This window comes from Lasiodiplodia theobromae (assembly GCF_012971845.1).
Source record: "Lasiodiplodia theobromae strain AM2As chromosome Unknown scaffold_9, whole genome shotgun sequence".
NCBI classification, from domain to species: domain Eukaryota; kingdom Fungi; phylum Ascomycota; class Dothideomycetes; order Botryosphaeriales; family Botryosphaeriaceae; genus Lasiodiplodia; species Lasiodiplodia theobromae.
Window position 1 is genome coordinate 1,138,555 of NW_023336585.1, and position 22,717 is coordinate 1,161,271.

Consider the following 22,717-nt stretch of genomic DNA (forward strand, 5'->3'; position numbering starts at 1 on the left):
GAGTATGCAAGAAAGGAACATAGCAAGATATACATAGCCGCGTGCATGCTTCTGATACTGTAAATAGAATTTTAGACCGTTGGGTAGCATTTTAGTGTAGATAGCAGAGGATTTATGTAGCTATTGTGTGAATATCCTCGACAGCCGCTTGCGCCAGTAGGCTTGCAGGAGAATAATGTGTGATACGTACCAATCTTGGTGTTGCTTCAGCCCCCACGACGCCAACTGCCCAGCCTGGACACACAGTCATGATTGGGCGCAATCTGTTTCCTCCAAGAAGCTTTGTCCCACGAAATCGCTTGCAGATACGCCGATACGTGCCGATCAACGCCGCCCTTTACGCAATCAGTGAATCCTGCCAAAAGACCATGCACAGCCTTCTTCGGGCTCGCCGTCTGGGGCATCGTTGATCCGTCCCACCACCTAAACTACCTAACGCATCTGGCCAGCTCATCCGAACATCGTGCTTCACTCTCTGCGCCATCATGTCGCAACGAAATGTCATATCGTTGTTTGTCCTCGTGGTGTTGTCTGTGATCTTTGTTCAGGCCGCAACAGGGGCTACAAGCTGCGAACCCTCTTTCGAAAAGAGCGATGAAACCTTGCAAAGGAATGCGCGGGCCGCCGCATTAGATGGGTCTAAAGAAAGCACTGTGAAGGATCCCGAGCTGGAGACGGACGGGAGACAAACTTTTTTCCCCGTTTCGGGTACTCTTTACAACACAACACTCAACAAGGTCTTGGAAGATCAGCTCAACGGTTGGAGAATCCTGGCATGGGCCTTCAACTACTGGGATTCATGGTACGAGGACTGGACCGTCCAGGAAGAGAGCAGCATCGGATCCCCCGACTACCTCCACGAGATCCAGACAGACCTGAACGGCTACGCTCAGCAAGCTTTCCCATGCAACGAGTCGTCGCCAACTTATGGCTCTGATTTCATCTCCGCCGTCAACGACACCCTCGGCTTAAACGGAACCTCTGATGTCCCACGAGATCTGAACAAGGTCACCTCGGAACTGAGGAGAATGCTTGCCGAAAGTCTGCAAAGCGCCAAGGACCGAGCTGCTATTCTGCGCCATTTCGTTGCAGCCTCTTACATGGGTGTGGGCTTCGACGCGCCCAAAGCTTGCCGTGCCGCTGTGAACGAGTATTTGGACACCGCAAGCGAGTGGGATAAGGCGGGCGCCAGTGCGGCAGGCACATTGCTGACGCTTCTTCCATCGCTTCTAACGCTGGGAAACTTGTAAGTCACGAGGAACTACGTCCGCGTTGATGTTTGCTTTCCTGAATTTGTATGTTAATGCCTACACTTTCCAGATATGTTCCAAAGTTTGCTGAAGCTGCCGCTGCCGGTGTCTTTGTTTCCGGGGCGTCCGCGGTATCTACGTTGGGCCTGCCCGTAAAGTCTGTAAGTGTTACTTCATCACTCCTGCTTTAAACTTGCTTACCTTTTTACAGATATCAGTTATTGGGTCACGGCATCGGTTTGATACGCGATCTTTCAGCAGCTTCGGCAAAGAAAGCATGGCCCGGCTGGGACGCCGCATGAATTTCGAGTCTCACCGAGCGCGCTACAAGATAAGGATGAAGACCCTTCAGGCATGGTACGCGGCTCCGGGCCTGGCCTGGGCTGAGGACCCCAGAGATGAGTACATCGAACCAACGCGTTTGAACGACTACACCAGAGAGGGAGAATCGTGCGAGAACATGTTTTGGAAGATCAAGTCCCGTGTGATAGAAGGCTGGCCGGAAAGGGAGCCTTTCGCGCCGCTAATGGACTCGTCAACGGTTTTAATCAGGTAAAAATCCACCGCCCTTTGATTTTGGGATCTGATACTGACAAGATGTAGCTATTTCATCACGTTTTTCGGCACTCTCCTCTTCAGTAGTGCAGGCATCCCGATGGGGCTCAACTCATGCGACACACGGTACGCCACAATCTTCCCCTTTGCATATCCCCACCGTCCTCTGCTAACCGACACCCAAACGTACAGCTACTACTCCATCTGGCTCATCTGCGGCACGGTCCTCAGCACCTTCGGCAAGCTCTACAGATTCGGCCAGCGTGGCCACCAAATCTTCAAATGTACATGCAACCCCCCAACCGCCCCCTCTTCTTACCCCCACACAACTGACCACCGACAGTCTACCCCCTCTCCCCGCTCGCCCAATCAACCCTCACCGCCAACCTCACCCTCCCCCACAGCGCCACCGACAATATGACCGAAACCTCCCTCCCGCCCCTCACCACGCGCACGCGCCTGACGCGCTCCTCGCTCAAGCAGCTCGCCGCGACGGGCAACAACAACAACAGCAGCTACCTCCGGCCGCAACACGGCCCCCTCTACTCAACACGCAGCCTCTTCTTCCGCACGCGGCGCTCGACACCCGCACTACCGCGCCTACGACCGCTCACAGTACTACTACACGCGAGCGACGAGGCGAGCGCGCAGCGCAGCCCGGCGCACCACGTCGTGTCAGGCCTGTTCGCGGGACTGGTCTTCATCGCGCTGACGTTCCTGTTCGGCGCGCAGTGGGGCGGCAACCTCGTCGTCGTCTTCTACACCGTCGTCGCGTTTCTGTTTGTCGTCGCCGTCGCGCGCGGCTTGTGCGTGTGGTTGGTGTGGCGGCTAAGCCGGAAGGCTGGGTTGCATGTCATCGAGTGCGCGGGGGCGGGTGAGGAAGGAGAGGACGCGGAGGGCGACGAGATGGCGGGCGTGGCGAGGGTGTTGGCGAGCATGACGGATGTGCTGGTGGTGAGCGGCGACGGGCGGAGTTATTACTACGATGGCGTGTTGTTGAATGAGAGGGAGTGGTGGGAGGGGTGGCGGAAGGACTATGTGGCGGGTAAGCTGGATGGCGATGAGGTCGGTGGTGATGTTGAGCAAGGACAGCGTGAGAATGGGCAGAAGGCCTCGACGGCAGCGAGAGAGACGGCGTTGATGGGGATGACGGAACTACCGCAGAGGTTACAGTAGGTAGTAGGTTAAACTATAAAAAGAAAGAAATACTATTAGAAAAGAGAAAAAAAAAAAACTTCCGAAGACCATGCTAATGAAATTTCACGTACCTTAAAGTGCCAGTTTCGAAATCCGCCGTTGTCGAGTGGGAGAAGAGAGTAGTGAGATTAGTAGAGCTTTTTGCCGTTCGGATGCACCCTTCGACCGTGAGCTTTGAACACATGCTGGAAGCCCAGCTAGCTGGTGCTGTGCATAGCCTGACAACTAGCTATAGGAACTTCATTCACCTCTCAGCACTTACGTGCGAGCGGTGCCCTTCTAGACCCCAGGTCTAGCATCTCAGCCCAGACTGCGTCTGCGACTGCGAACGTTGCTTGGCAACGCAGGGCTGGCAGGAAAGGCTCGAGAACTGTGAGTATGTTAGCAATTGCCCAACCCAACAACCAAGATTCGAACGCATGGTCTTCGGAAGTGGGATGGCGCATTGGCAAGCACCGTGAAAGGTACCACCAAATACGTCATCTGTCTTTGTATGGGAAAGTGCGTTCGCGTACCCGCCATTTGGACCTTCCCCGCGACAACCCCACTTTCTAAGGTGCTCCCGTCGTCACCTAGCTTCGAACAAACCTGCGAGCGGCTGGAGAGCAACTGACACCCGCACTCGTAGGCTTTCGAAGGCGCTGATCAACGACATGGCAGTAGCTCCTTCCTGACATGCTCGCCCGAGCTGCGGTGTCGTATATCGCCACTGTAGACCACGCGTATACGGGCGCACGGAGGTTCGAGGATTAAGAGCGGGTACTGTATGATGCGGCACTGAGACCCCAAAAGCGAGAGCGAAGTGGCGGAGCAGGATGGGCGTGATTGCGGCTCAGCGACGATCATGGAGGCTGGTGGCGCGAAGGCGGCCATGACCACGTAGTCGTTTCAAACTGAACTGTGTGTGAGCCAGATGCCTCGCCCGCCCGCTTTCATGCACGCCAGACTAGAAGGGGCAATGACAGCCGCCTATCTCAACGGGGAGACGCGTCCTCTATGGGTGTGTTTGTCCACTCACCACCATCAAACCGGTCCCCGGAGGAGAGAGTGCTGCCTCCCACTAGGCGCCAGATAGGCACCCACCTCAAAGCGCTCATTCTCACCCTCCGCTCCTTTGCACAAAGTCTCGTTCTCAGCTGGCGGCCTCCCCCCTTCAGCCCTAATAGTTCCGTGTGTAGTCGTCAAACGTCGAGAGAAAGTGAGGCCCCCACACCGCTGCCGTCAGGTCGCAAGGCAGCAATGCTCGCTCGCTCGCATCGCGGAAGATAGCTCGGAGATCCGAAAATCCGAGGTGCGAGTGGGATGTAAGGCTCAGCTCTGGGCATAAGGGTGGCTCTGGTACGGACCAAGTACGACGGTCGTACAGACATTGCGGTCACTTTACTGCCGCTTCTGCCAGTAGGAAGCCACTCCGCTATGCAAGTGCCGGTCGATTTGGTGTAGGCGAGCCTGCTTCTAAGAAAAGAAGCAGACGTTGTACTGCGCGGCGTTGAGTGTGAGACATGCGGCTCAAGGTTGTGATGTTTCGCGACGAGTGAGGTCGGTGGCTGATGTGGCGTGGGGTGAAGAAACTGCGAGGGCACGATGGTGCGATATTGCAATGCCGCTTGCTGGATTATGGAATCCGAATACTGCTGGGGACGGCCAAGTTAAGTCGATCGGGCGAATGAGAGACATCTGCAATAGTGAAGCAATATGCAAGGTGCAATGAGGCCTCTCCGCACACCGCCTCGCCGCCGATGGCCAGGTTGTGCAAAGGTCAACGAATGCAAAGTCCAATGACGACGGGGAGATAGGCGTGTAATTTGCTTCTTGTATTTAGCGTTTTGGTTGCCTGGGTACCTCGCTCAGAATCGGCCAAATAGTATCATCGTGATTCACTTCTGACAAAATGCGGAAGCGGGAAGTGCCATGGCGTGCATCAAAGGATTGTTCTTCTCTAGAGAGGCGCCCGTACAAGTTGTGCTGGCGGTGTACTTACTTAAAGTCTGATCGAGATTCTTACACGAGGGCTGTCCAAGCTAGCCAACCAATGGATCGCGATTCACGAGATTACTCGAACTAGATGTTGCCCGCCTGAAAATGCCACAAAGCTCTGGCCAGGTCTGCAGTTTGTACAGTAATCCCGTATAGGCCTTGCAGAGTCGGCATATAAACTGTCGAGGCTTGCGACCTTGGTGGCGACGAATGAGAGTCGGTCAATTCAAGCCACACTTAAAGTCTAAACGACACGCAGTAGGCCTAACAACCTCATGACTCTATCATTCGGCTTGGCTCGTATGCTGACTCGTCGCTGCGAATGAATAAGCAGTAGCAAAGATTTCGGAGGCTCTGCTGCGGACTAAAGGATGCGCGAGCACACTATAAGCGCCAAGAGAGAGCACATGAACCTGGATGACTGTGGGATGCGGATGTAACAAGCTTTTCGTGCCTTCGGCCATGACGGACAGGCTCGGCCGTGTCTGGTGTCGCGGTTGGCTGCTGTCAGTACCGAACCAGCGAGTAGGGACGGGAAGGAACCGCATTGACTGCGGATAGGACACGCCTGTGATGCGAGTGACGGCACTAACGCATGCCCCAGGTCAATGCTTAGACTGTGAATTGTTGCCTTGGTGGCATGCCGCCTGCCGTGTAACCGCAAAGTGTGAAAAGCTTCGAGAGCAGCATGCCGAGAGTGAAGTGATCGACAAGTTGCACCAAAGGAGCGGGTAGCGAAAGCGTGACGAGACACCCATGGTTCCTCGCCGGTTACTACTGAAAAGGGCGGTCTGGGGAGCCCGAGGTTGCAGCCTGGCCGATTGAACCTCCGCTATGAGACTGAAGACGGACAGAGCATGCCGGAGGCAAGAACACCGGGGCGATTATAGGAGTCGAGATTGGTGGCGCGCGGTGATTGCGGCACAGAATTTTCTTGGAGGCCTATAATTGCCTCAAGACGAACGCGTAGCGGATGCGATTGCTGTGATCAAACGCATAGCGAGATGCTATAATAGTCATGGTGGAGGTGAGGTCTGCCTCCTCGGGGGCCAAAACGGCCCCAGAAACGGCAGGCGGGAACGAGGAAGAAGCGCGCGCGCTGTCGCAGCCTCGTGGGCCGGCCAGCACCGGGATCTGCTGCAGGGCATGGCACAGGGCTGCCCGTCGGCCTTGCCACGCGCCTGCCCGGCGTTACAGGCGGCTTGTTGTGGCGTAGATAGCCTGCGGGGTCCGGCCTATAGGCGTATTTGCGCTTCCTGTGCGGCTCAAAATTGGCGAGCGTTAGGGCAAATGCGCAAGTACCTCAACATCTATCACTAAAAGGAAGCAACACGTCCGTCTTCGAGCCATTTCGTCTTGTAGAGCCATTTCGGCCGAATTGGAAAAGACACAGATGGTCAACATTGAGATGGAGGGATGCTCGTCAGCAAACCCTTTCCGGTCCATGACAGCAGATCCGTGACTTGACACGCAATGTGCCCCGCCGAAAGGCTGTGCGCCCGTAGCACCCATGTAGATGGCGTGAAGCCATCTCAGCGGCTTCGGGTAGTGTTTCCTGTGGATAAGTCAGATGCCGGTCCAAGGCATCTACGGCAGTGGCCAGACCGAGAGCGAAGCTTAGCTCATAAGTTACTCATGGCCAAATGTCGTCAGATGTGAAGGTACAACCTACCCGTCAAACGATTGTACGGCTCCGCGGAAGACGGAAGAGCTACATCATCCTTGGCTCTTCCTGACAGCAAGGCCCCGGAGATACAGGTGGGGTACAATGGCCTGAACCTGGAGGATCCTTGAGAAGTTGCAACCCTCGACACCATTCTTTTACCGCCATCTCTCCGGAGGAGCCCGTCTGACAGCTCTCTCGGGGCACCCGATGGCAGTGGTTCGACATTTCCTAGATCCTTAACTGCGGTGTGGCACGGGCGGTAGAGGTCATTGTCATCGTGGACGTGGGAGGCCTATCTTCTTCCACGAATATATGAAGGTCGTTTCTGAAGCTCTACATGAGAACATCAGCAAACTCAACCCCCATTCAACGAAGAGAGGTCAGCTGCGAAGTGCCCTTCCCGACTGTTGTTCGGAAACTGACCTGAGAAGCCAGCTGCAATCAAAGAACTTCGAACAACTCAACCTACACGAACAAAACAACACCACTCCAGGTGAGCAGCGATCCACGAGCATTCGACCGAGGCCCGAAAGTTACTTATCTGTTTTTTAGCCTTCTCCTTGACCAACATTTCGCATTTACCAGCATTTCCCACCACACCTGGTATTAGCCATGGCCGGTTCTTGGTATTGCTGTTCTTGTGGAGATGGTCCCATGGTGGTTGCACCCTCTTGTGTTGCCTGTGGCCACATCAAGTGTGGCAACTGCGCGCAGTAGGGGCAATTTCTGCCTGATACCTGCCATTCTAGCAGGCTGCGGATGATGGAGAAGACTGGGGAGGGGAAGACTCGGTGCGGAATAGACAGGACATGAGCGATCAGAATGATGCACTAGGCCAGACACTCGCTTCGGTTTTCGAATAATCCAAAACTTTTCCCGGGAAGCATGCTTGCATTGGGATATCAAACGTGAAGACATGCTGCGCTGAAAAACACACTTACGGCATGCAAAGACCAATTTCGGTTACGCAGGGCCGATTCCAAACGCCGACGCCACTTCGACCTCTACCAGTACACACCCTCCTTGTTCTTTTCCTTTCCTCTCTCAGTGGAAGTGTCGGCATCCTTCTTGGCCTTCAGATCGGGGAACTGGAACTTCTCGCTCTTGCCACCTGCCAATCCTTTCCACGCGCCGCCATACTTGGCGACTGGCGGCCAGTCGGCCCAAGTCAAAAGGCCGACCCAAGGCTGAATGTTCCAACCAAGCTCAAGCTGCACATCGGTCCTATTCGCCAGCTTGCCAGTTATGTCGGTGATCTGGTACTTGGGGCGCTGCTTCTGCAGATGGAACTCTCCCGGCGGGTAGGGCGACACCTCACTGCCCTTCGACTTCGAACGCTTGGTCTTGCCCTTGGGGTCCGGGTGGATGTAGTGGTTTTCATGCCATGGTGCAGAGGGCGAAGAGAGGATAGCATCCCAAATGATGGCCTGCGAAGGAGGCTCGGACGGATCGCGAGAGGGATAGGTGGCGGTAATGTAGGCGAAGACTTGCTTTGTATTCCAATTGAACAGCGACGTCAGGTCTCGGGTCAATGTCAGCTTGGGAATAGTCTGCGCTTGTCGGAAGACGTACCAGCATCAAGGTCGAACTTGATGTGAGCGTACTCCTCCTTCTTGGGGCTATAGTAATGCGGGCGGCCGCGAACACTAGAGAGCGACCGGTAAGCGCGGGCGTTCACGCTTTGGAAAGTGGAAAGCCGTACACCTGGACATTCTGCAGCTTGAGGGTACCGGACGGAGCTTGCGGAGCGATGAAGACTGAGAGCGCAATGACGGCCGCGACAAAGGCAGCTACAGTGGTGAAGTATCCGAAGACATTCTGCGCGCGGACGAGCGTGGAATGCATGGTGTCGGCCGGCGCGGGTGGTTGTTGATATGACTATGATGATGTTGTACCGACGCGGACGCGCTGCGGAGCTCAAGACCTAGCGAACACGTTTCGGGAAGCGACCTTGCCCCGGCCACCATTTCGCTGCAGCCCGCCCTACTGCCTCACCACCTTCGCACCCCAGCGCCTTCGCTCACGCGAAATCTCTCGAGAATCTCCCGCTGCAGGCGCATCACTCGCTAGCTTGTCTTTCAACATGGCAAAGACCAAAGACTCAGCAAAGGACCCCAAGGTCAAGAAGCCGTACCACATCAAGAAGGCCGACCTGCATCTCGACGAATATATCGAAGAGCAAAACTCCAAGAATCCTTCGCTGCTCGTCCAACGCGCTGCTAGCCACCTCAGGAACTCGTTCCAGTTCAAGCTCTACCTCGCCTTGCAGCTCGTCGCCGTCATGATTGGCTACGGCCAAGCAATGCTAATCGTGGGCCTGCTGTGGGCAATGATTGTGAACACCGGCAAGCGGAGGGAGGGGGAGATGAGTGCCTATTCTCTCTTCAACGAAGATGTCCAAGCGTAAGTTTGCTGCTTGTTGCCCAGCCCCAACTCGGGCCTAATTTTGATTGCCGAATCCGAGACTGAAGCCATGCAGCATCGCAGGCAGCACAGACATGGACGCTCTGGAGAGAGAGCTGCGCACTCGAGCCTTGTGACAGTCCATTGCATTCTGTCGGACTTACGGATTTATGTATCGGCAATAATGACGCGCGCAGTATTCAAAGCAATGCTTATTCCGTGCCACCGAGCTCAGCCGCGAAGCGTCGCCTAGTGAGGGGTTCCGAGGCGTCTTGTGGCATCCCCTTTACCGCAACTGTCTGAGCTGTTGCTGATCACAAATGCCCGGAACACCACAACAGCAGCTGTACAGATGGTGTCTTGCGGCCAGAAGGTTGGGGCGTGCGCCAATCACGGTCGATGCCGGAATCAAACTGTCCAGTAGCCTTGCGTGCTGAGAAAATGCAGAACACGCGCTGGAAAGGCATGGTGCGGGGTTCCTAGAGGGGCTACTGTGGGGAGCATGACGGAGCTGACGATCGCTCCACATGGGAACCCCGCCTCAGCTCCGGCACCCAACTGCCGCGACACATCGGCACAAGACGCCAGACGGGAGCTTACTGCTGAGTGGCATCATATGATTGCTATTTCTATCTCCGCAGAGATATTTGAAGTCCACCCTCCTCGCCTCTTCCAAATCAGCAACACAATTTCCCCAACATACTCTCATCATACCCTGATATCCGCGGACTCCTTTACTCATACCTCAAGGACGGTCTCATTAATCCAGCCGGAACGTTATGGCGAAGTCAGGGCGAAAGATCCAACTGGTCCGCATCGCACACGTCTATTATCGGCACAAGGACTGGGAGAAGGCACACGAGTTTTTGAAGGACTTTGGCTTCGAGGAATGCAAGAGGACTGACGACAAGATCTACTACCGGGGCTACGGCCGGGAACCCTTCGTCTACTGCCTGATCAAGAGCGACAAGGATGAATTCGGCGGCGCCGCTTTCGTAGTCGAGTCCGAAGATGAATTGAACTACGCTGCCCAGGTACTACCCGATGCCACCGGGCCCTACGAGTTGAAGGACGCTCCTGGCGGCGGAAAATGCGTAACATTCAAGGAGCCTGTCGACGGCTTCGAGATGCATCTGGTCTACGGTCAAGCCCCTGCGCCTGATGAGAGAGTCCTTCCCGAGCTCGCCTTCAACTTTCCGACCCAGAAGCACAGGCCCGAGGGCAAGTTCCAGCGCTTCGAGAAGAAACCGGCGCCTGTCCACAAACTCGGCCACTTCGGACTCTGCGTCACCGACTTCAACAAGGCCTACGACTTCTACCATGAACACTTCAACTTCATCGATAGCGAACTGAACACCAACGAAAAGGGAGAGAACGTGACTGTTTTCATGCGTCTCGACCGCGGAAAGGAACCTGTTGACCACCATACATTCTTCTTCTTCTCCGGACCGAGGGCCCCGCATGTCCATCATTCATCATTCGAGACCCATGACTTCGACACACAAGTCTTGGGTCACGACTGGCTGAGGCACAGAGGCCACGAGAATTGTTGGGGGGTTGGCCGTCACATCATGGGCAGTCAAATCTTCGATTACTGGTATGCGTTTTGCACCACTTTCTATTCTATCTGGATGCACTAACAGTAGCTGTAGGTTTGATCCGTCGAAGTTCATCTTGGAACACTATGTGGACGGGGATCTGCTTGACAACGAGCATCCAACAAACGTAACTCCAGCTTCTCCTGACAGCCTGCACGTATGGGGTAAGTGCAAATCTGTTTTTCAATGTATCATGCAAAGGAGTGAGCTGACGTTTCCCAATTACCAGGTCCTGACTTGCCGCCTACATTCCTCACCTAAATGCATTTTCGCTACTTTCAAACTGTTCTTTTGGTTCCGTTAGCGTGGCTTTGTCTCCACAAATGAGACAAATTGACAAATTCGAGCGATAGTATTACAAACGCGTCTATTGGATGTCCATGCGAAGCTAAGTTATTGTTCTGCGATATGTATTTACAAAAATTGGATCAATTATACTGGCCAGCAGTTTTAACATGTCTTCGTGATTGTTACGTTGTTTTGGACTTTCCATTTCGATCTACAACAATAGATGAACGTAGGTAAACATCATTTGACGAGAATGTTACCAGCTGTCCCAGGAGACACAGACACGGATGACTTGCAGACCAGCTGTCCAGTCAAACCCCTGCAAAGACAGTATGCTGCAGCATAGCTGACGAGCCCTACAGCATGCACCCGGCGGGGGCTGAGCCAACCAAAAGTGCCGCCAAGAGTGTCCGCGGGCTATGCCATGGGGCGAAGCGCCCCTGCGCCGTCAGCCTTAGAACTCGCGCGGATGCCCATAAATCTATTCTTCAGCCTTTCGTTTCTTCCTCCTGATGGTAGTCTCCAGATCTAAAAGCCTTCTCAAGTTTGCATTCTGCGCATCGTGGGTGTTTTCGTCGCCAGTCAGGAACTCCAGGAACACAAAATTATGGTCGAGAATCTAGCCCCGACTTTGTCATTCGAGACTTTCGAAGATGCCATCGCACCGCTATTTAGCAAAGTCGCCTCTCAGACAGCCAGAAATGCACCGCTTGACCAGATCGTGTTCGACAAAATCAGCAGTCTCCTCCTCTCGGCAGGCAAACGCGCTTGGGCGGATCGACCAAGGACCTACACTGTTCTCCGGCTCATCAACCGCATTGATGCTATGGATGACTTTATCTTAAACGACTACCTGGATATCCAACTTCCATACACCGAACGCCGCCTCCCCGAGATTCTCAAGGGAGCCTCACGTCACACGTTTCTCGAGAAACAAGCAGTGGTATTGACCGGCGCGAATGAGCTAGAGCTTGAACGCGGCCGACACCGGCACCTCAACGTTGATGGCGACACGTTCTTCACGATACTTTCGCACCTCGGCGCTGGCAAGTACGGCCGTGTGGATCGTGTCCGCAGTAAGTTATCCCTGGAGGAGTATGCACGCAAGCGGATTGCACGCTCCCGTACTTTCTCTCGTGACACGGCTGGAATGCGGATATTCGAGAACGAGCTGTCCCATCTGAAACGCCTCCGCCACCATCACCTCGTCACCTTCATCGGCTCCTACACAGATCCACGGTGGGTAGCCATGCTCACGACGCCCGTGGCCGACTGCGATCTTCACGCTTTTCTCAGACAAACGCCATTCGGTCCGCCCGAGATGTCCATGTTGCGCCGCTTCTTCGGCTGTCTTTGCTCAGCGGTGCAATATTTGCATGGGCAGAAGTGCAGGCATAAAGACATCAAGCCGGGAAATATACTTGTCAGGAAAGGCGATGTCTTCGTGACGGATTTCGGTATGGCGAGAGATTGGAGTGATCAATCAGGAGGTTCTACGTCAGGAACGGTAGGACCATTTACTCCACGTTTTGCCGCGCCCGAGGTCATGCATAGCGAAAGAAGAAATGAACAATCAGATATCTGGTCACTGGGGTGCGTTTACCTTGATATGGTAACAAGATTGAAGGGCAAAAGTATTGATGAGATGTTGGTTTTCTTCGATACTCACGGCAGTGGCCTTCGCCCGGTTGCATACAACCCTGTAGCTTTGCGAGAGTGGCTTCAACACCTGGAAAGCCCTGGGTCAGACGACAACGCCCCATTCCAGTGGATCAGGTCGATGCTTCACCAGTCACCTCTTTTACGGCCAAGCGCAATTGGCGTTTTGGACACCATCTTGGTTCACGAAGACGACAATATTTACTACGGTGACTGTTGCGGACCAAGTGACAACAACTGCAGCACATACCGAGGATCCCTATCCGCCGCTGGAGGTATAGTCCTTGTGGCGGATCTCGCAAACACTTCTCTACAACAGAGTCTATCTACCGAAAGTACACGAAAGACTTCGACGCTTATGGAGAACGACATATCCACGCCCACCAACATGTTTTCCGTCAACAGGGGTGTTCGTCAACCAAACTCAAATCCTGATGTCGTCTCGCTGTCCGATGGCAACGATGCAACAATCGCATCGTCAGCGTCCGTCCGGGATTCATTACCGCTAGCACAACCCTCCAGAGCCACATTTCTGTCTCGGTCGTATACCGCCGCCTTCTATCGCACACTGGAGAGGGACTTTCAGAATGCGCGGGAATTGCTCGCGGCGATGTCCAACGGTAATTGGGGCTTTCAGGAATTCTGCGAACCTCTCAGTTACACAAGCAAGAACTTTGTCGATACCGCAAATAGCATTCACTGGGAGAGACAATATTTTTCCATTGACGTACTCGGTCGCAGGTTCGACACGTATGGTTTCGGCAAATGGTTTTGTCAGCGAGTGGCATACCATCTGGGCACAGGCCCCGAATTTAGCATTGCGGGGAGAATATGGCTCAACATTCTTCTTCTCGAATTAAGAATCGTCATTCAAACGGAGCTCCTACACGCAGCTAAGCTGATGTACTCCTCTGAAGGCTTGAGGCTTGAGAACCCTTGGCTCATCCCGGAATCAGAAGTGTCGAAAGTCATGGAAAGCAACTCGAAGTGCAGACATTCATGGGAGGCTTTCAAAGAAGAATTGAGGTGATTCAAGCTTCCACTTTCCACTTTTAAAGCAAAGTCTCACGGACTATTCCAGGCGATGCGAAGACTGGGCCTACTACGATTCCGACTTGAAAGCCGAATCCGAAGACCCATGTGCTGAATTCAGCAAGCGAGCTCTCACTGCCACTTGCTCGTATGTGAGAGGAGTGCTGAAAGATGGCGAGTTTCCTCTACTTGGGGTAGAATTGGAGAGCGTTGAGGATCAGTACGCTATTGCTTGGTTTCCATTCCTTGCAAACATGCTGCGCCACGCGTGAGTTGCATCCTAACAATCCTCATTTAATATTGCTATTATGTTTGAGAAATGTGAAACGAGGAAGGAAAAGTTAATATTTGACTTCACAGAGACCATCCACGGCCCGAAGCAGACGATCAGGACCATGTCGAGGCAACCCTCAATCAAAACAAGCATATCGACGAGAGTAAAACGCGTATGCAATGGGTCGGGAACTCAACTACAAAGGTGTTTGATACGATTGCTACGAAGGCGGATGGACGTTCTACGAAGATTGGAGATAGACAGCTTCTTCTCAAAAAGCCAAGAGGAAGCGGCTTGGATGCCATACATCAATGCAAAGGCTGCGGCAAGGTAAATCCTTCTTTTCAATAAATATAAACCAAATTCAAGAGTGAATATTAGACAATACAGCTAACCAGAGTCCAGTTCCTGAGTGATGGCAAAGTCCTTGCAATTGGTAAACGCAGTCTTTTCCTAATTCTTCGCTATTTGGCAAGTAATATCACTGATCAACACCAATAGCCGGGAACTATTGGCATCCAGATTGTTTCCATTGCCTCGATTGCCGATGCAAGGTCGAAAACACAGGATACGCAAGAATTTCAGAAGGCGTGATTTGTATGCCATGTCACGCAGTTCTTGAGGCCCGTCGAAGAAAGACCTCACCGCGTATGTCTACAGAAACCAAACCCCGGCTCACTACGGAACAGACTCAACCTAATCGTTTCTTTTAAATCCCGCGCTAGCCAGAGAACTACGGGGGAAGTTATGCTCATGCTGTTGATCAATAATTTTGCCCTGTCATTCAGTCACCAATACTTCTTTTCCGCTGTTTGTCTTTTGTAATTTTTGGCACTGTTTGAATATTAGCATTTCAATTTGTACACAACCACTACTGCTTTTGAATGCCCTCTTTGGAATCCTACAGTAAGAATTTTCTTTGGGAAGGTGACAAGGGTCGGGAGGTGTCAGCAAGCATATTTCGCAAAACCTATTCCACCGGTTTTGCTTAGTAGACACCTTTGGTAAGTAATCATTAGGACTTCATCTTTATCCATATCACCTTATGGCAGGTCAATAAGCATTTGTCTTTCCGCGTCAAACAGATTATTATACACTTTTTCTTCGTCGGTAGTTCAATCGAGTGTCCCGGACGTAAGTGTGATGGGAGATGGTATAAATGCACCCAGTCATTGGATTCAACCACTCACACCTCATCTAGCACCAACAGCATTACAAAGCGAAATCAAAGCTCACTACCACTTTCGTCTTCACTCTCCTCATCAGCATCAGCTGGCGCCCCATGGCCGGCCGAAACGTCCCTCATCGCCGCCGCTCTCTCCTCCCACTCCTCCTCTCTTTCAACACCCGCCACTGGGCCAACGCGATCAAGCGCTTCCTGTGTCACTGCCGCAATCCACCTTCTCCACTCCAGCGACGCACGGAGATCCCCCCTGTCTGCGTCGAGCGCGACCTCGGCGCGATTGAGGTACATGAGTTCGGCCGGGGTCAGTGCGCCAGCGAATGCATTGGAGTGGAACGGGGCGGCGAGGGGGTTGAGTCGCGTGGTGGGAGGGCGGGTGAGCGGGGACAGGGGGGTTTCTTCGAAAGAGGAGGAGGAGGAAGATGGAGATGGAACGCGCCTCGGGAGAAGAGGGGTCGAGCTAAGCGGCGGCGAGGAGGGCGGCTCGAAGATGGCAGCGTTCCTGACATCGATGCTCAGGAAACGACTGCGGTTTCGCCGTGGAGGAGGATAGGGGTGGTGGCGGTGGTTACGAGCATTTGGGTACGTGTTGTAAGTGCGGATCCCACTGAGGTTTGTGAAGGTCAATGGGGTTGGCGAAGTGGGCGCGCTGGCGGCACTGGTGGCGCGGTTAGGCGCTAGGTTAGACAAGGGACGAGAATGGTGAGGTGGTGTTGAGCGAGGCCGGGTTCTGGGGTAGGTGCCTTCGTTTATGTCGGAGGTAGGCAGTGGCTCATAATCGCCCATGTCGTCAAGGCCCAAACCAACCTCTTCAGCACCGGAAAGCCGTATGTATTCCGGATGATTCCGACGCAAGAGATTGACCTGATGCGCACATTCGTACCATTCGTGATCATCGATGGTTAGGGCACTGATCCTTGAGACGTAGCGAGCAATCGTGTCCGAGATTCCATTGTAACTGCCATCTCTAATCGTAGCTTGCCGCAAGGACCTAAATTGTTGTCGCATGTGCAGTGGCTCCTGGTCGACTGTGTCTTCCACAAATTCAACTGGTCGGTTTGTTTCGCGGAAATGAGTGAGGTTGAAATGCAGCGATAAGAGGGACGGGCACATTCCATCGCAGGGTATCGTCCAATGTGTATGCGGTCGTGTCAAAGTGCCGCGAAGTAAGCGGAATACCTCGTACTGGAGGAATAGCTGCTCAAGGGACCGGAAGTACAGTTCGTCTCCCGAGCGTTCGGCTGAACTGGGCCATTGCAGCAAAACGTGCAGCGCATAACTGGCAGTGAGCGCCCACTCAACCTGGGTCTGTACCACAGCGTGTATATCTGGAGTGAACGTGCCGTCAATGGAAAGTCTATTGGCCAGGTTGAGGGTACGACGCCAAGGGTCACTTGATGGCCCAGCTCTGCGAAGATCTGATATTGAAACTATTGGTTGTGTGTCGCTCATGTCGCTTTAACGTGGCTCCTTGCTCGGTATGTTGGAAGAAATTTGCGCTGTTCAACAAGAGAGTGCTCTGGAAACTCTAGTGTGAGGATGTTGATTGGATAGAAAGGAGTGCAGTCATTTCCATGCAGCGATAGCAATGGAGGAGTCGAGTGGTGTGACAGCGTAGTGAGGTATCAACCGGAAAATGGTGTTTGGTTGGAAGCCTGACGAGTAAGTGTGATGACGGCGTTGTGCAGAGCATCTTCCAAGAAAAGAAGTCATTCCCGGGACTGATGAAGGAAGCCGCGAGAGAACAAGTCGGCGGATCAGCAAGCACCCGCTGCAGCTTCCCTATGGCCAGGTCTAAGAGGATCTAATTGAGCTATTTACATAATCCCGGTGGGAGACAGTCGGGATGATGGCGATACAGCAGGATCACTGCAGGACGATGTACTTGCGCAGGTGCTGAGGTATCGAGTCAATGAGCTTCTTCTCGGTCAACCACTTCTTGGAGAAAAGTCTATCAGCGTATCTGTAGGCACCATCGCAGAGGATGGTGACAACAGTGTTGCCCTTTCCGAGCTTCTCAGCGACCTTCTTGGCCGCAACGACGTTCAGCGCAGAGCTGGCACCGAGGTACAAGCCCTCCTCATCCAGGCAGCGGTAGACCATGGCAATCGTCTCCTCGTCAGGAATGTGCACCGAGCCGTCGACAAGACCAATGTCAGGCTTCAGGTTGTCCGTGATGCGGCCCTGGCCGATGCCCTCAGTGATGGAGCCACCGCTCCTCTCAGTGAGCTTGCCGCCGCTCTGGATGTACGAGTGAAGCACGGAACCCGGAGGATCGGCCAAGAAGGACTTCACGCGCCCCTCGGACTTCTCTTTCAAGTACCTCGTAACTCCAGCAAGAGTTCCGGCGGTACCAGTAGCGCAGGTGAAAGCGTCAATCTTGCCACCGGTCTGGTACCAAATCTCCGGACCGGTCGTCTCGATATGTGCCTGGCGGTTGGCAGTGTTGTCGAATTGGTTAGTCCACACAGCGTTGTCCATGGACTCGGCGTGCCTCTTGGCCTGGTGGTTGTAGTTCTGGGGGTTTTCGAAGGCGACGGCGGGGACAGGGTAGACCTCGGCACCCAGCAGTCTGAGCAAGTCGATCTTGCCCTGCGACTGCGTGTTAGGCATGTAGATGACCAGCTTGTAGCCCTTGGAGCGGCACACGTGGGCGAGGCCAATGCCGGTGTTGCCAGCAGTGCCCTCGACCACAGTGCCGCCAGGCTTCAACAGACCCTGCTTCTCGGCATTCTCGACGACGTAGAGAGCGGCGCGATCTTTGACGGAACCACCGGGATTTTGGAATTCGGCCTTGCCGAGAACCTCGCATCCGGTCTCGTCGGAGAGCTTCTTCAGGCGGATGAGCGGTGTCTTGCCGATTGCTGTGGTGGAGTCAGCCATCAATGGCTTACAAATGGCGGCGGGGACTCGCACCGTCAATGAAGCCGCGCTGGGTGACGCCCTGCGCCTTGGAGATGCCAATGGCATACTGCTGGGCGGCCTCAATCTGCGAGATGTTTTCTGCCGCGCGGTAGGTAGTGGCGGCGAACCGCAGCACGCGCGTCCGGAACATGGCGAAGTGTTGTCGGGGCGGGGAGTGAGTGGTGAGAGGCGCGAACTTTCGAGGCGCCGATTACGCAAGGCCTAGCGCCGGGAAACCCTGCGGCGGCGCCAAGACTGCGGGCGGCGACAGGGTAAGTAAACACCGCGAGTGCGCGACTGGTAAACAACGACACGACACGACAAGCCCACCATCGACCCCCTACGCCGACACCATGCCCGGCCGCGTAGCAGACAGGCGAAGGGCGCGCGCGTCCGGCGCCGCCAGCTCCGCCAAATCATCCACCACCGCCCGGTCGCGCAACTCCAGGTCCACCCGCACCTCCGCCAACGCCGTCGAGATCCCCGATGAGGGCGAGTCCACTTCTCTGCGCGAGCAGATCTGCCGTATTTTCGGCGACGCTCAGCGCACCACCGCCACCCAGCGCAAGCTTGTCGTGCAATTGCGCAAAATCCAGGAAGCCTGCTGCTACGAGCCTGTCAAGCCCAAGAAACAACAATCCAACGAAGACTTTGGCGAGGAAGAGTTCAACGCTGAAGTCGGTCGCTGCATGCTGCGCATCCTGCCCGTCAAGAAGAGCGAGCCTGTAGGCGACCGCATCATCAGATTTCTGGCCTTGTTCCTGAAGCACTCGAGCGACAAAGGTAAGCCGCCTTGGAGCTGACAAACGGCAGATGCTCACATTGTCAGATAACCAAATCGCTCAGGACGCAAATCCGGACGAGACTACAATTCCCTCCACGCCGAGCAGCCGCTTAACCACCCATGTTCTTTCCGGTGTCGTCCCTCTCCTCACAGCCAAGGACAAGGTCGTCCGATTCAGGTCGACGCAGATAATCTCGCACATTCTCAACACCGTCGACTCTATCGACGACGAATTGTTTCCGCTGATTCGCTTGGGCCTGCTCAAGAGGCTTCAGGATAAGGAGGCTCAGGTGCGTGTCCAGGCGATTCTGGGTTTGGGACGTCTCGCCGACGGCGATGAAGAGGAGGACGAGGACAGCGATGATGAGGACAGCGCAAAAGGCCTTCTCGTGAGGCTGTTGAACGTGCTTCAAAATGATCCGGCTGCTGAAGTCCGCCGCTCGTTGCTGCTCAACCTGCCTTTGACTCCCTCTACATTACCATACCTTCTGGAGCGCGCTAGGGACCTTGATCCTGCGACGAGAAGAGTACTCTACTCCCGGCTTCTTCCTGCTTGCGGCGATTTCCGCCATCTGTCGCTGACTCACAGAGAAAAACTCCTTCGCTGGGGCTTGAGGGACCGTGACGAAAACGTGCGCAAGGCTACTGCCCGCCTATTCCGCGAACGTTGGATTGAGGACTGTGCCGGCGTTCCGACGGCAACCCAGGACAGCAATGCTGCCGTGAAGCAGCTGTCAAAGCCAAGCTTCGATGCACTTATGGAGCTTCTTGAGCGTATCGATGTCTCAAATTCCGGTGTCGAGGGTGGCGTTGCTCACGATGCCATGAAAGAATTCTGGGATGGACGGCCTGACTATCGCGACCAAATCAGCTTCGAGGATCCATTTTGGGACAACCTGACTCCAGAGAGCTCTTTCATTGCCCGCTCATTCAACGACTTCTGTCGAAATGGTGGGGACAGCAGGCTCCAAAGCACTCTTGAGGATAAGATGCCCGAGGTCACCAAATACGGGTACTTGATCCAGAAGCATATCTCGAAACTCATTCAAGGTGTTCAGAGGGTGGCAGAAGACAATGAAGATCCAGAAGTTGAGGAGGAAGCCGTCCAGCAAGAGTTCTGCGTCGAACAGCTTCTTCACATCGCCCTCACGCTTGACTACACGGATGAAATTGGTCGCCGGAAGATGTTCTCGACCATGCGTGAGGCCCTTGCCGTTCCAGAGCTTCCAGAAGAATGCACAAAATTGGTCGTGGAGATTCTGCGCACCGTCTGTGGCGACAACGTCGCGGGCGAGCGAGAGTTCTGCGGAATAGTGCTCGAGGCTATTGCCGACGTGCACGATACCATTATGGGTGATGATAATGATGACGATGACAACGAAAGCTTCCATTCAGCACGATCTGACATCGATGAAGAGCATGACGAAAGCAGCACAAGGGAGAAACTGAAGAAAAAGAACCCAGACATGACCGATGAGGAGCTGGATGCGGCTGAAGAAGAGAAGGCTGTCCGGGAAATCATGGTTAACATGAAGTGTCTTCACATCGCTCAATGCATGTTGCAGAACGTGCAATGTGAGCTCGAGTCCAACAGTGCACTCATTACCATGTTGAACAACTTGGTCGTGCCCGCTGTTCGCTCTCAGGAGGCACCAATCAGAGAACGTGGTTTCCTCTGCCTAGGTCTCTGTTGCCTTCTAAGCAAAGTGAGTTCACCCTAACATAGCAACACTGAAATGCACTGACTCGGCCATTAGAATATCGCCCAGGAGAACCTTGCTCTTTTCCTCCACTGCTTTGCCAAGGGTCATGAGGCGTTGCAGACTATCGCACTTCAGATTATCACCGATATCCTCACCACACACCCTATGCTACTTGCTCCTCCGCCAGCACCTACAGATCCGGATGCTTCGGAAATCGCCCCCGTCAACCCGCTTCTCAAGCCTGTTCACAAGATGTTCTTCAAGGCAGTCAAGTCCACTGATCCTGGTGTTGCAACAACGGGTGCTGTGGCTGCTAGCAAGCTCATGCTCCTCAATATATTGCGCGATGCGGACCTCCTCAAATCTCTCACCATCGCATATTTCAACCCTGAATCGCAACATAACCCTGGGCTTCGGCAAGCGTTGACCTACTTCTTGCCAGTCTACTGCCATTCTCGGAAAGACAATGCGGAGCGGATGGCAAGCATAGCTGTGTCCGTTGTTCATGCAATGAGGGGTGTCCAGGAAGAACTGGAAGAGGAGGGCGATGTGGAGATGGTTGGCATTGGTGTTGTGGGAAGCCAGATTGTCGATTGGACGGATCCACGAAAACTGGTCGGCGCAGATGACGCGAGCGGGAAGCTCGTCAGTGGCGAGGCCAAGATTGAAGGCCTGGGTGACGCTCACCTACTTCTTGCGGAGGATCTTCTCGAGAAGATTCTTACTCCGGGAACAACCAGTAAGCACTTCGTCTCTTTGCATCATTCTTATTCGGTCACTAATGGTTGCAACAGGAGACGAAAAGAAAATCTATGTATCCATGCTCGGCAAGTTGCATGTGCACCCCACATGCTCCCCAGAGAAGATCCAATCGGTCACCGATCTCGTCGAAGAAAGCCTTGACAGCAAACTCGCCGCAACCGACTCCACCGCTCGCAACGCTTTCACCAAGCTGTCCAACGGCCTGGCCAAGCTGTCCGCTCCTTCAGAGAGAGCTGACAACAGCGGCACGGTGGTCCCTGATGCGGACGATGCCGGGCAGAACAGAGATGATGACCAGGTCACCGTCAACGACAAAAACGACGATGGCAACACCACTGTCAACGAGGAAGCCGCATCCGTCGCCGATGCTACTGAAGCGGAAGCTCCTTCTGTTGCGGGTGATGTGGACGCCATGTCCGTTGTCGAAGAAGAGGAGGAAGAGGACCAAGAGGACACCGTGGTACAGAAGCAGGCACCCGCTACTCTGTCTCTCGAGGAGCAGATCCAGATGCAGCTACAAGATGAGGTTATGGAGGATGTGGACGCGGAAGGGACGGTGATGCCGCATGGAGACGAGATGGACATCGATGAGGAAGAAGAGGAGGATCAGGAAGAGGAAAGGCAAGGCAGCGAAGAAGACGAATCGGAAGAGATTATGGTCGCGAAAGAACCGACTCCGCCGCCGCCGCCACCACCACAGCCTAAGAAGCGAGGCAGGAAGAAGAAAGAACCCGAGCCGGAGCCGGAACCTACGACCGAGGTCAAGTTGGAGTCGGAAATAGAGGAGGAGCAACCGAAGCCGAAGAGGCGCGGTAGGCCCCCGGGCTCGTCCAAGAAGGCAGCCGGCGAGTCGTCGGCTGAGAAGAAGAAGGCCCCAGCGAAAAGGGGAGCTGGCAGTAGGGCGACAACAGTGGAGAAGGAAGAAGGGGCTGGCGCTCGCCGGGGCAGGGGTAGGCCGAAAAAGGCGGCGCCGAAAGATGTGGTCGACGATCTGCTGGAGAGCGATGATGAGTAGAAGGTCTTGGCCATGCGATAGGACGATTACGGATTCTGGTATGGGGTTTGGGCAGGAGGTGTCATTGGCTGGGCTGGTGGGTGGGCTCCCTACTACGTTGGGATTCTTTCTTTGGCGTTACCTTGGTGGCGAGATTGCTCGTCTTGTGTCTTTCTTTTTAGTGTCAACTGTCAGTTGATGCAATGAGATGATTCTGCAGCTTCGATCTTGCTTTGGTGGCGTCTGTGATTTCCCAATTGCACTTCCAGCTGGTTACAACTTCTTCCATATACTACGTTGGTTTCAGCCCCAGGAGGTTTCAGATCAACTACCATATCTCTATCTTGGCATTTTTCATTTGACCGCACTGTACCCACGTCGTTTCTGTTCTGGTCACCCTGTAACTAAATGCCAAGAGCCTCGACGGCAAGCCGACTGCTAGCTTCTGCAGGCATACAAACAGGCTTTACGCCACGATGTCCGACCAT

The 22,717-nt window shown here is 54.2% G+C and overlaps 7 protein-coding genes across 7 annotated transcripts; 4 read left to right on the plus strand and 3 right to left on the minus strand.

Moving 5' to 3' along the window:
- Nucleotides 1–485: 485 nt before the first annotated feature.
- LTHEOB_3766 (Endo-beta-glucanase) lies at nucleotides 486–2,981 on the plus strand (the record flags this gene model as incomplete). The annotated part of the gene is made up of 6 exons (XM_035512725.1): nucleotides 486–1,246; nucleotides 1,321–1,411; nucleotides 1,462–1,802; nucleotides 1,854–1,931; nucleotides 1,998–2,089; nucleotides 2,149–2,981. 6 exons carry the CDS (start codon nucleotides 486–488, stop codon nucleotides 2,979–2,981), a joined length of 2,196 nt encoding a protein of 731 aa, XP_035362854.1.
- Nucleotides 2,982–7,649: 4,668 nt separating this feature from the next.
- Nucleotides 7,650–8,490, minus strand: LTHEOB_3767 (Signal peptidase; the record flags this gene model as incomplete). The annotated part of the gene is made up of 3 exons (XM_035512726.1): nucleotides 7,650–8,167; nucleotides 8,218–8,291; nucleotides 8,348–8,490. 3 exons carry the CDS (start codon nucleotides 8,488–8,490, stop codon nucleotides 7,650–7,652), a joined length of 735 nt encoding a protein of 244 aa, XP_035362855.1.
- A 238-nt stretch (nucleotides 8,491–8,728) lies between these two features.
- On the plus strand, nucleotides 8,729–10,907 carry LTHEOB_3768 (Glyoxalase family protein; the record flags this gene model as incomplete). Its single annotated transcript, XM_035512727.1, has 4 exons — nucleotides 8,729–9,048; nucleotides 9,818–10,645; nucleotides 10,701–10,810; nucleotides 10,876–10,907. The coding sequence occupies 4 exons, from the start codon at nucleotides 8,729–8,731 to the stop codon at nucleotides 10,905–10,907; spliced, it is 1,290 nt and encodes a 429-aa protein (XP_035362856.1).
- Nucleotides 10,908–11,541: 634 nt separating this feature from the next.
- Nucleotides 11,542–13,897, plus strand: LTHEOB_3769 (NEK protein kinase; the record flags this gene model as incomplete). The annotated part of the gene is made up of 3 exons (XM_035512728.1): nucleotides 11,542–12,173; nucleotides 12,837–13,619; nucleotides 13,675–13,897. 3 exons carry the CDS (start codon nucleotides 11,542–11,544, stop codon nucleotides 13,895–13,897), a joined length of 1,638 nt encoding a protein of 545 aa, XP_035362857.1.
- Nucleotides 13,898–15,124: 1,227 nt separating this feature from the next.
- Nucleotides 15,125–16,090, minus strand: LTHEOB_3770 (uncharacterized protein; the record flags this gene model as incomplete). The annotated part of the gene is made up of 1 exon (XM_035512730.1): nucleotides 15,125–16,090. The coding sequence occupies one exon, from the start codon at nucleotides 16,088–16,090 to the stop codon at nucleotides 15,125–15,127; it is 966 nt and encodes a 321-aa protein (XP_035362858.1).
- Nucleotides 16,091–16,948: 858 nt separating this feature from the next.
- LTHEOB_3771 (Cysteine synthase) lies at nucleotides 16,949–18,137 on the minus strand (the record flags this gene model as incomplete). Its single annotated transcript, XM_035512731.1, has 2 exons — nucleotides 16,949–17,946; nucleotides 17,999–18,137. 2 exons carry the CDS (start codon nucleotides 18,135–18,137, stop codon nucleotides 16,949–16,951), a joined length of 1,137 nt encoding a protein of 378 aa, XP_035362859.1.
- Nucleotides 18,138–18,339: 202 nt separating this feature from the next.
- LTHEOB_3772 (Armadillo-like helical protein) lies at nucleotides 18,340–22,250 on the plus strand (the record flags this gene model as incomplete). The annotated part of the gene is made up of 4 exons (XM_035512732.1): nucleotides 18,340–18,769; nucleotides 18,816–20,476; nucleotides 20,528–21,212; nucleotides 21,268–22,250. The coding sequence occupies 4 exons, from the start codon at nucleotides 18,340–18,342 to the stop codon at nucleotides 22,248–22,250; spliced, it is 3,759 nt and encodes a 1,252-aa protein (XP_035362860.1).
- Nucleotides 22,251–22,717: the final 467 nt, after the last annotated feature.